We start from the raw sequence: 19,219 nt of genomic DNA, 5'->3' as shown, positions 1-19,219 counted from the left end.
TAGGAAATGTATATAAAAGGTACTAGTCTCTTGGGGTGGCAAACCCAAGATTTTCACACCTTTCTACATTAAAAACACTCAGTTTATTAATATAGCAGTTGTTTTCAGTATACTTAGGAAGTGTGTTTAATCTGTATGTTTGTGATTCTTTGCTATTAATTTATATGTACCTTAGAGGTGACAATGCTGTAATGTCTGATCATTTCATAAATACAAACCAGCAAATTTTCTGTGAGCACAGAACTAAGAAACAGGAAAAAGTGCTTTACCTAACATCACAAAGAAAGTCTGTTATCAGAGCTACATTTAGAATCCACATCTATCTCTTGGTGTAATGCAATGATGTCAGGTTTGTTCTATACTTTTAAAAATACCTGGCCAACTGCTACTTCTTGCAGAAGTGGCTAATTTTCTACTGAGTACATCTTTTCATCTGTGGTCCTTTTTTATTTATTCTTTTTTTTAATTGGTGAGCCTTGCTCATTTACCTGGAGTTAAATGGAAATCCAGATTTTGGGATGAAGGAGGATCTGTTCCTGTGTCAATTTTACAGGAACTATTGTCTTTTCTTTTGATTTATTGTTCTTCTCTTCACTGTGGGGTGTTGCTTGTTTCCTATGATTGCCAAAGAATTTTAATCCATCAAATCCCCAGCTATGGCAATGGCATTACTCCATGACTTAGAGTCTTCAGTGATCTTTTCTTATGTGAAAATGAGCTGATTTTGAAAGTGGAGCCAGGGACTGGGAACTGACAGAATCTCTCTTCTTCACGTGTTGCTTGGAGACTTTTGAATCCACAGATAGGAAGAACGAACCAAGCTGTGTTGACCTGTCTCTCTGTCTCTTCCCTCCCATCCCAATTAGAGTTAACGAAATTAGGGAGCAGAGTTCGCTGTGACTTTTAAAAGAAAAACATTTATGTGGAGCTAAAGTAAGTGCTTCTCCTATACCCAGTGCCCCTGAGCTGCCTATTCCTTTTCTATGGCATGTTGTAACTGTGGCTGTCAGTCTTTATTACTGCGTACTGACTATGCTACAGATTTCTGAAAGGTGTTTCAGGCCCTGTGATGCATGAGGCTGTAGGAAGTAGTTTTTCCATGGTTCCTCACAGTCTAAACATCTACCCCACCATTATGTGTAAATGAAATCCCTTCCATCTTGTTTCTTTTATGCCTATGATGTCAGTGTGCATGACACTTTAGAGAAACTGAACTCAATACACCACATCACCAGTTATCCCCTAGCAAGGAATGGCTGTTCCAAAGGCCTGGACTAAATTTTGTCTTGCAAAAACAAAAGGAAAGCTTCATCATCATAACTGATGGAAAGAGGTAACACAACAATATAACAAACAAAGCTTTTGTATATGATTTAACTAAGCAGGCAATCATCTTGGTAGCAGAACATTTAGTCTGTGATTCTTGATGGGGCTAAGCTATGGGATAAGTGTAGAGAAATGTCTATATGGCAAGACTTAAATGATTCTACCTGTGCCCAGCAGTATGAATGGTGTTAACTAGGATTCTTATGGAAATTTCAAGTATGCCTACACTGGAGTGAGACTGTGACTGCATCTTATGTGTATGTACCCAAGCTAGCTTTAAGATAGATAGATCTGTTGTAACCACAGTGGGAATGGGCTCATACTGAAGAAAACCCAAAAACCTCAAAAGAAAAAAAATCCCCAAACATCCTCATGCTGAGTTTGAAGTGCTTCTCCCTTTCAACTGCTAAAACTAGAACTTGAATTTTTTTCTTTGTTCAATGTAAACTATTCACATACAACTTCAACACCTAGGTATTAAAGGAATATCTTTCCTCTTACATGTGGCTTTCTCCTTCCAAAAAATATTTCAGTACTAAAAGAAGTTCTTGATGATCTAAAGTTTGTGCCTAGGTCCTGAATATGATGGTGTATTCTTAACTACCTTTCTCTTTTGCTTAGGCCAAGCGCACAGAGTATGAAATAATGTTGCAAGATAAGTAGAATACTCTTGAGGGTTTTAATAACAAAAGAAAAAAGTAACAGGAAGAAAATATGCTATCAGTGGTGTAGTGGTGTTCAGAATGGATTTTTGTGTCTAGCAAATCAAAAGTAACATGTAACTATGTCCCATGGGCACCAACCTTCAAAATACGAGACAATTTGTAGTGATTTCTTTTAGTAAAATGCACGTGGAATGATGAAACAAAGAAATTGCTGGTTCAACATTTTCTTAATGAAGGAGATAGTGGAATGCTGCTATTCCTTTTTATGTACTTAGGGTCAAATTCAGTTCTACACGTCCCAATATGCTCCAACTCCTTTTGCATTTGATGGAATGAATGAAACAGACTATGAGTAACCAGGCAGGAGATTTTACTAAATTTTAATCTGGTAGGAAGCATTTTCAAGACCAGCCAGATTAGCAGGATTTCAACATACTAATTTGTATGCAGTGAAGTCTCAACATAAAAAGCTTATGTGTTCATAATTTATGATTAAACATAACATTATGTGCATAGATCTTTATATATTGAGACTTCAGGACAGAAAATCTACCTGTCTCTAAATTCTGCAGTATTGCTGAGACTTTGTTACCTTAGTTTTGTACAGATGCTTTATACAATAGAATTTTATGCATATTTTTATTTTAAATTTTCATAAACAGGTAACTGTAAGTAGAAATTATTACATCTCTTATTGAGTTTGTTGATCACAGGAAGGCACTAAGGTCTCTATAATCTATAACAGAACATCTTAAAATTCTTTTGGTAGAAATTCTCATTCCTGCAAACAGCAGCTAGAGTGGGATCAGCATATATTATATTGTGTAGGTGCTCCAGTCCCAGTCTGTCATGGGAAGAGCTCATCAGTTTATAGAGATATTAAAGCAGTAGGAACCAGGAAAAGAGAGGGAAGAAAAAGTCAGATATTTCTGCACTGGACTTCTCCTGTTCTCTGCAGTCAGTTGAAGATTCTATACTCATCCTTTTCCCTAATTTTGGGATGGAGTTTTAAATACCACAGTGTTTGTCCCTTCCCAGTCTTCCTCCCATGCACAGACTGGTAAGATTTTTTTCAACTGCTTGTCTTTTTATTGAAGGTTGAGATTTGAAATTCACATTTCTTCACATGGTAAAATTTTATTATTTCCCACCCCCCCGCTTTATTACTTTACTCTTGTTTATACTGTATTTATTTTGCAAATGCATTCATATATATTGTCTGGGAATCTTAAAGTTTCTGTTTTCTTTTCATTTTTGTCTCTTGAACAGTAAATTCTCTTAAATGAAATATTTCTGATTTCAAAAAATATAAAAACCGGGACATGGCCTTCTTGCAACATCTCATGGAAGGGCTTGATTCATCTTTCACACATGTAATAGGAGTGATAGGGAAAATTACCAGTGAATGTCAAAAATTTTTTATGTTTACTTGCTGAAAATTTTCATTTCTGCAAGGTTAAAGATTTTAACATCCAAAGTGTCATTGGATGCCTTGTCCATATTGTCTATTTATTTTCTCTTCCTTTTGTATGCTTTGTCATCCACAGGTCAGACCATGATACTTTTAACCACTTCAGGTGCTTCTGGGTGGATTTTCCATTGATGGAACTTGCAGTCCAGCTTGTATCAGTAAAAAATCTAGGAGCAAATACAACCTTAGGAAATAATATCTTTGCTGTGCTTCTTTTGTTCTCTTATTAACTACTTGAATCAGTATAAACAGCACTGAAAATTACTTTTTTTCACATCTCAGATTCTTAGGTGAACTCATTATTTGTTGGAGAATGTGGATCAATGAATTTAGAACATTGTAATACATTCAGAAATAGAATAGCATTACAGCACTGAATGGTAGCTTTTTCATGGGTATAAAATTGTAAATGCTTAATTTAACAGCAGCAATATACAATGCTGGTCATCCCACATCCCCTTACTTGTGAGATTACCACTTTTAAGACAAGATGATAAGGTATAGCAAATACAAATGTTGCAGGAGAAACGCCAAAGGACCTGTAATCTGTCCACTCCACAACTATTTGTGCAAAATTTTGCAAATCATCAACAATAAGTGAAACAAATATTCTTGGACTGAATCATTATTAACTGCATGCTTCTAATGCAATCCTCATACAGTTAACTAACTGTAGATAGGGTTAGTCTGTTCTTCATGTTTTTTGTCTATGAATTCCTCAGTTAATTTATTTTTTAGGTGCTTCACATGGACTAGAACTGTATGCGTACAAATCTGGTCCCTAGAATATATAAATTATACATGAAAAATAGTCGGTACTGCTTATATTTAGACCAACAGAAAGTGTGGAAATGAAATGCAAATCAGGTTAATTAGAAAGCAGCCTGTCAGATCAGAAGATGGCTTACACTGGGTCCAAGATTATTTCTCAAAATCTATGTTATTTAAGTTGTTGTTAAATATTTATAGGCAGTGTAATGCTGAAAATATCCCCAAAAGATTATAGGATGCACTTACACTCCCCCAGGCTCTAATGGTCTAATCACTTTCCTTCTTCCATCTGATTGAAGAAATTTGACAAGTATAGGGTTTTGCAGAGTTTCAGCATAATCAGGATGCTCTGTAAGTGTGACTTAGGCCCCTTCATGCACAAAAGAGTAGAAAAGAGTTTGTTTTCCTTTCTTTCTGCTTCCCATATCATCCTGTGTCAAGTCAGTTTAGCTCCTAGTACAGAATATCATTCTTTTCTAACTATAAATGATAAAAACACAAGTTCTTGCAACTCAAATACTTTCAGGCCAGCTTTTCCCACCTTTTATTCTGGAATAAAGGAAAAGCCCAGAATGTTTTGTAATTAATGGTCCTTTCTACGTTTTACTTCCATGAGGCACAGCAACTCTTTGCTGTTAGCTTTATTCTTGTGATAAGCTCTAGGTATATAAGAAGAAAGTGAAGAAATTAAGAATAAATTGCAATAAATTCCAAAAGAAAATATATGTTTTCCAAGGGTGTAAGGAGTATAAAATATCACATCCATGCATTCCTTCAGCTCCTTCACAGCTGATCGCATTTCATGAGATAGTCAAATGAGCTGCATCTCTAAAGGATTTTTTTAAAAGGTGTCAAGATAGTGAAGATACATTTTATTACTCAGCCAAAGGAAACACTGTCAAAATTATAGTTAGTAAGTAGTATTATTATGACAGAAAGAAAAAGAGTGGGGATTCTTCGTAGAATTGAATTCATATCTCATGAAACAGGGATGCCACACCTTTTAATCTTTTTTTTTTTTTTCCCCTGGGATTTCTTCACCATGTTAATAAAGAGTCTTTTGTTCCTGTTTCCACAGGAGAAGAAGAAAAATGATGGCTTTATTCTCTCCTTAAACATTACACAAGTCTTAACAAGAAAGCACTTCTAACTGACATGATTTACTCTCTAACATTGAAAAAAGAAAAGATTTCTCCATTGGCATTATTAATTAGTTAATGTAGATTTTAAAATACTCATTGAAAAGTCCTTATGCATTATATAAAGAAAAAGAGAACAGATGACATGTAAAGATATAACACTACCCTTTGAACTGTCCCTTGAAATACTGAAATGTTCAAAAGCTAAAAAATTATCATATCATCTTATAATACTGAATTATGAGAAAGAATACATTAAATTATGAAAATTTACATCCCTGATATCCAAACACACTTAACCTTATCTTTCTGAATGCGTTGTTACCTGGTACTGTTAGTAAATAAGTGCATGTTTGGAAGGTATCTTAAGTGCCTGACAATCTATCAAATCGGGTCCTTTGTAGCTTGGTCCTAAAGCATAAATTGTTGTTTCTCTTTTAATAAAATAATAGTATAAAGCATTCATTACATATCAGATCTTGGATTAGCTTTAGGGTAACAAGCTATGAAGCAACATCCTGTAGATTTAGGTATATTAGACTAAATCTACTGCAGCATAATTAAAAACCTGATGGAAATGGAAAGATTAATACTATTTGGCTGGACATAATATTTGGGCATGAAGATGTTTGAGACCCTAGGACTAAGTGTGATAGGACTTGTTGCATTAAGTTACCTCGCTTACAGGCAACACCAGCTGGATCAAGTTTTGTGCATATATATTTATACGTGTGTGCATGTGGGTTTGTATTCGTGTGACCAGTGTGACCATGGTGAGATGTAAATGGCTTTTCGATAGATGTTATGGTTATAGAGGATATAGTTTTTCCTGTGACATTATATTACATTTTATTCTGATCAGGAATAACTAACTTTCCTTAAAATATACCCCATGCAATATATATTCCCTGTGGTCTCTTTAGGTTCTCCATATAGGGACAAGATCACTATAGCAATTCTTCAGCTGCAAGAAGAGGGCAAGCTCCACATGATGAAAGAGAAGTGGTGGAGAGGCAATGGTTGCCCAGAAGAGGAAAGTAAAGAGGCCAGTGCTTTGGGAGTTCAAAATATTGGAGGAATCTTCATCGTGCTGGCAGCAGGATTGGTGCTTTCTGTCTTTGTGGCAGTGGGGGAGTTTTTGTACAAATCAAAAAAAAATGCCCAGTTGGAAAAGGTAAATATTGTCTTTTTCTATTTTATTTTATATTTATGGTCTATTTAAAGAATACTTTAAGCATTTGGTAGCCAAATGTAAGTGATGCATATTGATTGTTTATTGCATAGTACAGTACTTGTATAACAAAGGACCACAGCAAAGTACCCAAAGTTTTATATTTACAGCTTTTAATTTGTCTTCAATGTGTTTAATTGTAGCCAGATTTCAGGACAAGTGACTATTTCTCCTCTTATTCAAGCCTGAAAAAAGACAGCTTTTTACTCCTGGAAGTTCACTGCAGTTAATTATATGGATGAAGAAGAAATATGAAACTGTAATGGGAAACAAATAAATCTTCTACAGATAATTCTGATTTTCAAAAGACAAACTGGCTGTAGCTCAAAGTCAAAATCTAAAAATGTCTCTATAGAAATGTTCTTTACAGATGTTTATACTTACAAAGTTGTCCTGGGAGCATCTGGAAAAGATTATGTCAGCATGATTTTTTTTTGGTGGGTTTACTACTGATACTATGTCCTGTAATTTCAAACTGATTCAGTTTTGAAGATTGTGGTGTTAATTTCTTCTGTACTTGCAATTTATACAACCACGATACTGTAATTGTGCCAACACTAGTAATATCTTGTGAAATTCTTTGTTGGAACTATCATTTTTGCATAATAAATAAATCTTTTTATATGTATGTGCCCATGTTTAAATCTAAACTCAAACTGTATATTTTATTGCTATGACAAATTCTGACTTTTAAAAATATAGACAAAATTATTATATATTATATTATTATTATATATTTTTTAAAAATATAGAGAAAACATTGGATTTTACTAGGTCTTTTTCTTTTTTTCCTTTTGAGGAGGTTTTTTTTTTTATGGTAATTCCTATATTTCTATTTAGAAATTTAATTTAATAAAATCAGTAGTAAATCCAACAGGTATAATTATATTGGTATTTTTCCAGATGCTACTGGTAAGTTTTTGTAACTTGGATAATTATACAGAAAATTTACAGTATGTTTTCACTTCTTTTGAAGCAACCTTTTGGTATGCAAGTGTCCTGTTATAACTATATTGTTAAAGAAGTTTTTTTCTAATACACACAAAGGCAGTGTGAGGTTACAAGGTCCTAAACACAATTTGAACATGGGTACATTTTACGAAATTGTTAAAGGACTATTTAGATCCTCTTCTTCATCATAATACAGGCTGATTCCTTTCTGTTAACATATTCTTGGAATGTTATGCTTCTCAAATGAATTTGTGAGGAAAAAGATACCAGTTACTTGAGTAACCCATCTAAGTCTCAATAATTTTTATCCATTCCTAAGGTGGATATGGATTTCATTTGGATATCAGTATAATTTGATTTAGCTTTTCTGGATTTTTAACAAGCACACAACAAAAATAAGACTTTTGATAATAATCTTGTAACATGAGTTCAGTATTTTGGAGGTTGAGAATGCATATCTTGTTTCTCTAAACCCTACGGTTTTGTGGTTTTTTGGGGGGTGTTGGTTTTTTTTTTAATTTTGCTTCTATTTAATTTTTGTTTGTTAATGATGGATAGAGATAGCAATGACTGGAAGTATCTGACCTTTAAACAGTACTTGTACCAGAAAGGTCTCATCATCAAGTATTGAGATATTTTACAAAGTTAGGAGTGAACCTGAAACAGTTGAGAGTCAGTGCTTTCTCCTCTCTTCCCTCCTTGCCACCAATCTCTTATATTCTCTCCCCTCCCCACTACACCCCCATACCCTGATGTCAGGAGACCAGTAAAATTTCAGTAGAACTTATGGAATTAACAGAAAAATGATGCCAACATCCCTACACATGGCCTACCCCATCATCCCCTTACCCACTTTTCTCCCAGAACCCACAGACCTTCAGTGAATGTCTTCTCCATCATCTCCAAATATAGCAGATCCCATTTGCCCAGGAGAGGGAGTAGCACCAGCCAAAGGGGAGATAAGCTGTACTGTCATCTATCTCTAGTCCCTAAATCTCAGCTGCTGGGATGAGTAAACCATGCAAGTAATGCTGCCTTGGTTATCCCACGGGGAGAGAGGAGGCACCTATTTTTGGTAACATTTATAGTTTCATCCCTTTAGAATCAGGGTATCGTTCTGGCATTTGTGTAATGCTTGTCAACATTTGGGAACAGGAAAGATCAAAGGTCATATTAAAAACCAAGGGAAGAAAAGAAATGACATCACTTCAGCTGCTGAATATATGGAGTATCCTGGGATGTAAATGGGCATATAAACATGTGTGCCTGCTTTTTAATGTATACAAAATATACAGTAGCACTTCCAGTCGGGAGGCGGGCAATGCGGATTTAAAGTCTATAATCTAGATATGTTTTTCTAGCATTTTGAGTGTCACCCCACTCCTGACATTCACATGTAAACTGAACCATTGGCTGGTGTGAATCTAGTTGAAGGAGTGAAATCTTGTAAGGATTTGAGTTCAGAAAAACAGCAGACAAAATTTTGTTATTTGCTAAAAAACTGTTGCAACTTATACCCAAAGTGGTTCAGAACATCCATGCTCCTGATATGCTCAAATATCCTCAAATATCGTCAAATATAAAGGAAACATGTGACACTAGCTATAGCCTTTCTGGGAAACAGATGGGTCCATGCTACCACAACACTTTCCAGACACAGAGAAGTTCCTCTTTTATTCACAACTTTCAAAAGCAAAGATAAGCCTGGATGTTGTCACGGTTAGACTGTCAGAGTCTGACACTTACTATAGCTAGTTTGTCTGAAAAATGAGTGTTCTAATTTACTGAGTATTACTAAGATTGATGGATGTAAAAAGAACAATATATGGATTAAATTCTGCTATTGTTTCAAAACAATATTCATTCAAAATATATACATTCAAAACTCATTGAGCCATCAGCAGGTTAGAACAAGGTCTGCTTGTGAAAAAATAGCAGATGTACATTTTATTCATTTTGAACTGTTAAGTTTGAATAATGTGAATTGAGACACCTGTCAGCATACCTTAACTGTTTGTTTCACTAGGGGAGATTTGGTCATAGACTTCCTACAATACAAAATACTAGATTAAATCTTAGAGCGTACTGAAATACCTACAAAATATTTCTGGAATTATATGATCAAATAACCATGTAAACATCAGTTAAATTAGCCTTTCTGAAATATTTATTTATACGTTATTGTAAAAGCAATAAATACAAAACTAAATTGATACTGGTTTATATTTTACATACATTTCCCAAGGAAGAGAAGAACAATTGAGTTTTCCACGGTATATAACTCACCACTCAGCTACACAATTGAGTTGAAGAAGATCAGTCTGTATAGTTTATCTCACAAGGTACAATGAATGAACAGTCAGCAGGATTGGATCCAAAGCAGTCAACAGTAGCTGTGAATATACAGATTACACACAAACCAGTGTTTTACTTACAACTGCAGATTCTATTGAACAAGAAATTCTGAATACTGAACTGTGACTTGTATATGAGACTGTGTCTTTGAAGATGGCACAAACTTAACTGGTTGACTCTTGCTCAAGTAAATGGTTTAAAAAATTTCAAACACCTTCTGCAAAATGCACAGAGCATGTTTGGGTTTTGATAATGTAAGGATAACAGGATTTTCTGATCTTAACTGTCTCAAAAACTCATACGGCTTTACTGAGCTGCAGAGACTTTAAGTTATGGCAGCATTTGATCTTAAACTTATTAGAAATTCAGCATGGTTTTGCTACGATTGCCAATAATTCTGAATTTGCTGTCTACCTCAAACACATATTTGAGTAATGTGATAATCTGGGGTGTATTTTGAGCTAAATAGCCTCTCTAGTCCTACCTAGCACATAGCCTTACTGATTTTTTTCATAAGAAATAATGGGAATGACAAAGCATTTTCCTTGTCTATGGCAGAATTTTGACATTCCAGTTGACACAGCAGGAAGGGGTAGAAGGAGATGGCAGGCTGAAGGCTGTTCTGACTGCACTCCTGCAGAGTAACCACAAGATGGTGCCTTCTAATTTCTCAGAGGGAAATTTAATTGTTTCTTTTTAACAGAATTTATATCACAATGCTCATCTATTTTTTAATTGCAACCTTTCAAAGAAAATGCTAAAGGCTTGTATTTTTTCCTATTGTTTATGATGCAAACATCTAATTATGTCATCTGTTTGGAAACATGTTATTAAGCAGACATTTTTTATCTAGCCAATCTTAACAATAAATGCTCAGTCATTTGCATTTTATAATTGCTTTTGCTGGTGAATGACCTGCTCCCTGATTTAACAGGCACTCAGAGGGCAGTGAATAAGCAATGTTAGAAACAGAAGCCATTTAAAACAATTACTATGTTCTTTTTTTTTTTTTATTGATGTGCTTCAATGTATTGTGGGTTTATGTCCATTTCATACATTTAGTTTTGTATAGCTCACATTACTCATAAAGACCAGGGAAAACATTGACCTTGAAGACCATTAATATTTAGCATAATTTATTTATTTCCTTCTTTTTTTTTCTTTTTTTTTTAAAGGTCTTCTCTGAGTTTATTTCCATTTTGATACTACCTTCACACAGTGACTAGATATTACCATAAGTGTCAGCTGTGTGGGAGAAATTACATGTGCACTGTTGAAAAATTTAGGATGAAATTCACAGTATTGCTGGAGGCAGTGTCAAGAATATATAGAACACTGTTTGTTGTCACCCTTGTAAATGGTTATCCTTGTACCTATCCTGGTCATGATTTCTTTGGAGAAGGTAATGTCGGCTTGAGAAGTTATCTTGAAACCTGGTTTTATTAATGTAGTGGACCCATACCCTTCCCAAGAGGCAAGGAGGGACTAAGGGTTGCTAGCCTGAAAAAACTGTTGTGCTGTAACCATACAGTTCACACAACATCCTGATTGTGCTTCTCTCAAACACTGTTTAACTCTTCTTGCTTTATTTTAACGAAGTTAGTGTAAATGCTAACATGAGTTTATTTGCCAAGGTCCTTTCACAATCTGTTTGCATCAGGATAAATTTAATTCATTATGTCTTAGAATGATTCTTTTTGGAGGTGACCAAAGGGCATACATGTAACTCGCCCTATATGGAATAGTCTTACAAGAAGAAGTTAAATGGTACTGAAATATTGTGGATGCTTCTTTATAAGCAGGATATGTAGAACATCAGTACTTCCATTTTTGTTTTAATTGTTATCTTAAGAACAGTACAAAACAAAATGACCACAATAATTATGTATGAAAAATGAAAAGATTTTTAAAATCCTTTCTTACTTTACCAGAATATTTTATGGTTTGGTTTTTTTCCCCCAAATTTTACTATATTAGTTTTCATTAAAGACTTTTTCATTACTCAAAAAATACAGTTATGTCAGTGTTATTTGGGTTTAGAGAATATTCCTAATAGTTTAATATCAAAATCCTTTTATATTTGTGACAGTAATTTACAATAGTTTTGGAACAACCCCAAAGTAAACCCTAGACTAGTGATTTTTTTTTTTTCTTTCATTTCCAGGGGAAGGCAAGTTCAAAAGATTTTAAGGTTGAAAAGCCTGTTCCTCAGGCTACAATAAACAAAGGAATGTCGGCATTCTTGGTAAATCAAACTAAAAGCTTTGGGATTTATATCCCAAGAAACTTTTATAGAATGTAGAGTCGGTGATGTAGTCTGTATTGTCTTCACATTTTGTAATGGAGTAACCTCAGAATTTTTAATGTTGGCTGTGAAAAGCAGCAGAAGCTGGGACAGCTCATAAAAGGAAATGTTTTTCCAACTTTAGCACATTGCATTCTGCAGATATGCAGTTGGAAATTTGGGAACTTTTATCAACCTGTACTCCCTTGAGTACTGTATGTGGATGTATAGACTTTCATGGCTAAATTGTGTGTGTGTAAGTGTACAGATTAATTGAAGTTGAGTCATTAATTATAATTAAATACCCTCTTGGAAACAACCTAAGTACATATACTGTTACCAAAAAAAGTCAAAAAGCCCAAAACAAACTCAAAACCAAAATCAAACACCCCCCCTCCCCACCTTTTTCACAGGAAAAAAGAGATGAAAATACAAAAATGGAAAAAATGGAAAAAACCAATTTGACTGACTATGGCATTTTAAAAATAATTTGTAAACAATAAAACATTAAAAAAAAATTTCTATTTTGATTTTTGCTTACTCAACTAATATTTATTTGGCAATGGATCTTGCTTCTGAGGTATTTTTGATATCTTAATTGGTATCATTAAAGAAACAAAGAACAGAAAGATTAGAGATGTATTTAAAGCTGACCATTGCACAAGTACAAATATGGTCACAGGAGGCTTGCTATCACTCCATAGATATTCAGTCGAAGATCAGAGCTTAAATTACAGGACTGAGTTACGGAATATTTTATGTTTGACAAGAATTTAATGTTGTATAAAATTTTTTTGGAAACCTCTCCAAGTCATTTATATTAGAGTAAGTATAGTTCACTTTCATTCATCAGTAAAAGAAGAAATATTCGCATTATATAATTATTGGCTCCTCTGAATAAAAAATACTTTCTTAATCCTCAAGAAAAAAAAAATTTAGAACATTCATGTCTTTCTAAAATTTTGTCATTGTCTTCCCCTAAATTTTATTTTAACATGTCATGTATACAAATATTTCAAAATTTAGAGTATTAATCTTTGCATTTTGAAATAATCAGCTATATTATAGCTAAGTGTAGCAGCAAATACAATTATGTTCATAAGATTAGATTACTTTGACTTTTGATTAAGCTAGCAAAGTAACAACAAGCACTTCCATCTGCCTTTTAGACTGAGAAAATATCATAGACTGCCAGATGAAAACATGTAATTATACAGAAATGGATGCTAACCATTTTGATATTAAGCAGTGCAATATGACTATAATAGTGTTTCCAAAACAGTAGAAACTGTTGGCATTACATTAATATTAATTTACCAATTGTAAATTTACATTTACCAATGTCTCCTCTATTCAATATGATTTGAGGCCATGCCAAATTTTATATTGTTTATACTATCACACTAAACTATAAAACTAACATAAATTTTTACAATGAATTATATACAGTGGACTCTAGCTCAGCAAACTTTAAAAAAAGCTGTTTAGATACAGCTGAACTCAGGTAAGAAAGGTTGCATTTATTTTCTAAAATGTCTCTGTAAGATGGACTATTTATTTTGAAATTAAACTATATAGTGTTACAGTAACTATACAGTGTTTTAATCCAGATAGATTCAAACTCCAAAGGATCAATTACATATTATCATCACATAATATGTACCAAATACATATTTGGTACATATCCTTTCACCATGCCCAAAGGTCAACAAACCTGACCTTCCTTGGATGAACAGAGAATTAATTCAGATCTAGGATTAAAAAGTATTTAACAGATCAGTGAACTTTCACATCCAGTGGCTGAGAGTGCAAGATCTCAGGTGACTGATTTCAGTGCAATCAGGATCATCTCTGCTGAAAGGCAGAGAAATAACCTGCACAGCTGTGATTGCAACATACAGAACCATTAAAATGTTGCATTGCATATCATTCTAAATCAGATAGGCTGATTGTAAATTGTAATTTTTACATGGCTGAAGTACTTTGAGCGCTATCAGCACTTATTAAACACCTGGCAGTTATTTGTAGCAGTTGTCCAGGGACACTGGACTGCAGTAGTATTTTCTGGAAGAAGACCAGGACTGTTGTGGCAAGCTTCACACCAGTAGAAATTATTGCCACTGGGTGAAACATGAGTGACAAATAGTACTTATGACCACTGATCCAATTTGAAAACCCAGAACCAAACCTGGAGAAATCTGAGACTGTAAGTCTCTTTCACAAGAAGTGGAACTAAATAATAAGGGTAGATAATATCTTCTGAATGCTTCCCTTTACTTGTCCAACATAGCACCTATCTCCTGGGATTAAACTACCGTCATAGCCCTAATTCAGCCAGGTACTGGAAGCTCAAAATGACTGCACCATCCTGGTCTGAGAAGAGAGTAGGACTGTGTATCATCTGCATGCCGATGACATCACAGCCCAAATTATTTCATTATCTCCTCAGTGGCCTCATATACATGTTGAAAGGAGAGATGACAGGATGAAACCTTGTGGAATCCTGCATGAGAGAGAGCCCTCGGGGCTGATGAGCAATTGCCCTATGCCATCCTCTGGGATTTCTCTGAGAGGAAAGATTGGAACCACACAAGTGCAATCCCATCTGCCCCAGCCTAGGTCCACAGGTGAGTCAGAAAAATATCATGGTCAGTGCAATGGCCAGAAAGGCTGCTGGCAGAAGTAAACAAAGCCACCTTTGAAAAAGCTTTCTGCAGTGACAGGAGTTCCCCATGAGCCACAGGAACTAGTGTAGCTGTCAGGATGCACTCAGAATGGAAACCAGGTTAAATAGTTTCAGAAGACTTTAAATGGACTCAAAGTTGCTTTACTAGAAGTCTCTGTCATCCACCAGAGTGAATTTTGTTTTGTCAGGAAATAAATTTTAGAATTTGAGAGTGGTGGAATTCTTTTTTTGGACACCATTTGATAATTTATTTAAGGCAAGCTGCAATCTTATTGTCCCACTGGGAGATACTAACAATGTATGCTAGAAGTGGCCTGCAATGAGGTCCTGTATGCCATCCAAGTTCATCACATAACTCTAAAGTTCAGTGAGAATTTCAGCCTGTGGAAGATAATTTCAGTGTTGTTTTGTTACAGGAAGGATGAGTCCCATCATATTCTTGTTGATCCCCTTGATAAAATAGCTAGAAAAGTCCTTGAAATAATCAGCGTTCAGTTAAGTTACAGAGTGAAGCACCTCATGCTTCACCAAGCTGTCTGGAACAACTCTACTGGTCTTGACTTTGTAGACACTATGATGGAAGCAAAGCTTAATTTACAGAATTAAAATTTTATTTTTGTTTGTTATTATTGTCTTTATTTGAGTAGGTGGTGAAATCTCCCATATATTTTGGCCTAAAACCAACATCCTAAAATGGCTGTTCATTCTCCTTCTACCGATAAAGCAATAATTGCTAAATCTAAAATTGAGAATATATTGATAATACGTTCAGCTAATTGTTGTGAACTCAGTCGGCAGTGTACTTGTGCATTATATTTGCTATGGATTGAAAATGTGTTACATCAGAAAAGTCTGTGGCAAAATATTTTTAATGTAACCATATTATGTATATATAGATATATATGTATGTACATATATATGTGTACAATCTTTGATCAACAATCATGTCTAAGATTATATATATAGCTAAGCAACCTAAAAACCTGATTATTACAAGTACACTTGAACTTTTTTTGGAATGGGAATGCTTCAACTACAATGAAATATGATTTCTCTTTTTCTGGGGTTATTTTCTTTTCATTAATTGTTAATCTCTCTGTGATCCTAATTCAACATTTTGCTAGGGTTCACGTTTTGGTCTAGAGGATTTAAGATTGACAGGTTTTCCATATACTCATTCAAAATCCTTGGAGGAGTGGCATATAGAAGCAGAAACTGATTGGAAGGGATGATCGGGGTAGGGCTGTGCATTCATTCTCAGCTAACATCAAGAAGATGAAAAACAGTTCGATTGATATATCCCATTAGATGTTAGAACACTGACCCGTAGCATAACAAGAAAATGCCGAATTACTGCTATTACTGCTTTAAGAAAATTAAACAAGGCTTCAAACAATATCTGACACAGAAGACTGGAAGTAATAAACTTCTGAGTAAATCTTATAGTTTTTTCTTGAATGTTGACAGTCAACTTTATATTAGCTACATCAAAGAAGGGAAAAATATAAAACAACAGGCAATTGGATATTTTTATATTTAAAACACATCAAATATTATTCACTTAAATCAGAATGTTAAGAGTGGTGCAGGCATGCTATTCCTGTCTTTGTGTTGTTCTTTTTAGGCTTCTAACATCAAAATCTATGGTGATAGTCTCATAATTCTGTGTCTAACAAATGCTTATATGATTTCTAATTATCTTTCTAAATTTCTGTAAAACAATATAATGAAAACAGTTTAAATATTGTCTACCTTTCATATTAATACATACATGCAAAAATTATTTTTTTTCTTGGGAAGTAAAGCCATGCACAAGCTGTTTAAATAGATTGTAAACAGTGGTAACATTTTGCAAAATTGTCATCTTGATTCTACATAACTTGTGAGCTGTCAACTGTGGCAAAGAATAAAAGAAGTATCAGGTACTTCTTAAGGAGAGGAGCTTCTTCAAAATTGCTTTGTGTTAAAAGGCTAAAAACTACAGTTCTGATCAAGATTTTCTTTTGTATACTTGAACTCCCCACTTAGTATTGCAGCTCTTTTTTCAAATATTTTATAGTGATTTGCTGCAACAAAACAGTTGCACATAATTGCACGGTTGTTTACTACAGATCCTTCCTTCAACTCTTCTACTGTTTGATTATATCTAAGATGATTTGGAGGCAGCATTTACTTTCTGGTAACATTTAAAAAGGCAACTTATGATTTTGTAAGGATTGGTGAAAAATCAATAATAACTGATATTCTTATAACAAGCCTGCAATGTGGAAGGTAAGTTGGGGGCAAAAAGTTATTTTCTTTGAATTAAGCAGAGTCTCTTGTAATACATACTAAAAGTGCTCAATTTTATGATGGACGACACTTTTGAAATATAGACTGTAAGTACTGTAAACTTCACACTGTTTTTCCTTAACAATCTGAATGGTCAATTGAATTCAGGATCAAGACATTGGATTATATTTTCTAAATTCATATCTGAAAATGTCATTTATCTGTCACAAAAAAAGTATTCTAGAACTTTTTTTTCATGTCACTATTTGAAAAGCTGTATCCTAACAACGAAGGAACATAAAGTTTAACTGTACAGAGAATTGAGACTGTACACAGATTGGAATTGAAATGAGAGAAGAAAAAAATTTCTTTAAAAAAATGTCAAACATAAAGTAATCCTTTGTAAAAATTTTTTGAACATGATTTTGCAGTATATGGGAAATATCTTTCTTATATTTCTCAGATAGAACCCAAAGAAGAATAAGGATCCAGGTCATGAACTTTTACATAGCTTTGAATTAATCCTTTTTTAAAATACATAATTTGAAATTTGCAAAAATAAAATTAAAGAAAAATATTTCTCTTATTCAGTTCTCAGTTACCAAAACAATAATACTGTCTGGGAGTTAATACTATTTATTGTTTTCAGACATTTGATATTTTAAAATACCTAGTATACATTAAAAAATTAGTAAATGAAGTAATTATATAATATTTTAATACAATATATGCAGATAAGTTCCCATGAACTTAATTTATACAAAATAATTTGAAAACACAGAATGAAAAAATTTTCTAGATAAAATAACTATCTCAAAACCATGTTTACTGCTTTTTAAGACTGTCAATCTTGCCAACATTTCTCATTTAAAAAGTTTTCAGATCCAGGTAAAATTCTCAAATAAAATGTGTTGGCAAGTTTATTGAGATCTCATTTTCAGGATATTTCAGAATGTCAGCATGAAGTACGGTTATCTTCTTATCTGTTGGCTATTGGTTGTAATCCTGTTTTTAGTGATACTACCTAAAAATTTATACTCTTTGGTAAGTGTTTGCAGATATTTGCAAAAGGTTTTAGTGGATTGATGCATCTTGAAAAGGATTCACTCTGTTTTGGCATTCTTTTTAGATATCTTGGCAAAAAAAGGCAAGGGATACAATCTTGAAAGTGTTAAGTGCTAATGTACCATTTTTAAATTTAGAAGGATATTGTTCCTCAGAATGTTTCAATTAGGTCTTCCATTCCAGAGGTGAGAGCCATATAATGGCTGGAGGTGGTATAATGCTGACAGTTGCAGCATTTACTTTTTAATGGATTTCCTGTGAAATTCCTGAGTTATGTGCTAAGTTTCCCACATAGTGAAAATGCCAAGATGTGTAAGCCTCAGCAATTTATCCTATAAGCCATCAGGGAATGTTAAATTAAATTTTGCCCTTTTCAAAGATTTCAGGGTTAATTTCAGATTCATCATCATAACTGCAGTTCTGATGTTAAACAGCAGCACTTTCTTAAAAAAAGAGTCTAAGAGAATTGAATATTTTCTTTCAAAGTACAGCTGGATAAGAAGAAGGTACAGTTTCCTGCTTTCTACACAATGCTTCTGCACAATTTCTACACAATCACCTTATGCATGAAGATCTGACATCAGCTCAGACCATTCAATTAGAAATTTTAGCCACCTCATTCACACAATGAAAGCCATAAGTTTTGTCTTGGATGTCAACCCAGTGCACGGGAACATTTTCAAAAGGGATTTTTAATGAGTGTCCATTGCAGAAGTCACTCCAGCCAGAAAGGCCAGCCAGAAATGGCAGATTTTGTCTTGAACTTTGGCCTCTGAAGGACTTTTGCTTGACTCTGCACCAGAGAAATATACCTTCCTCTCTTCTGGATTCACAACTTAAACTTTTCTTAGTTGTAGGTGGCTAAACTCTTTCTATCATAAGTTGAGTAGGTGTCATTCCTTTATTTCAAACTCAGCAGGAGAAAGGAATGTTTGAAAGGAAGAGTATAACAGTCAGAATACGATTACCCTTTCCTTCCCACTTGCGTATTCTCTTATTTATGC

The 19,219-nt window shown here is 34.0% G+C and overlaps 1 protein-coding gene across 1 annotated transcript in view; it reads left to right on the top strand.

The window, feature by feature from the left end:
- LOC104623271 (glutamate receptor ionotropic, kainate 2) overlaps positions 1 to 19,219 on the top strand; it is a gene marked incomplete at its 5' end in the record, with an annotated part of 143,488 nt that overhangs the window by 121,624 nt on the left and 2,645 nt on the right. The window contains one exon of the mRNA XM_010290314.1: positions 6,296 to 6,546. Coding sequence (XP_010288616.1) covers positions 6,296 to 6,546 — 251 coding nt within the window. The remainder of the gene's footprint in view (positions 1 to 6,295; positions 6,547 to 19,219) is intronic.

Source organism: Phaethon lepturus, unplaced genomic scaffold, assembly GCF_000687285.1.
Source record: "Phaethon lepturus isolate BGI_N335 unplaced genomic scaffold, ASM68728v1 scaffold1957, whole genome shotgun sequence".
In the NCBI taxonomy this organism is placed as follows: Eukaryota; Metazoa; Chordata; class Aves; order Phaethontiformes; family Phaethontidae; genus Phaethon; species Phaethon lepturus.
Note: the sequence above shows the minus strand (reverse complement) of the source record. Positions and strands in the feature narration are given on the sequence as shown.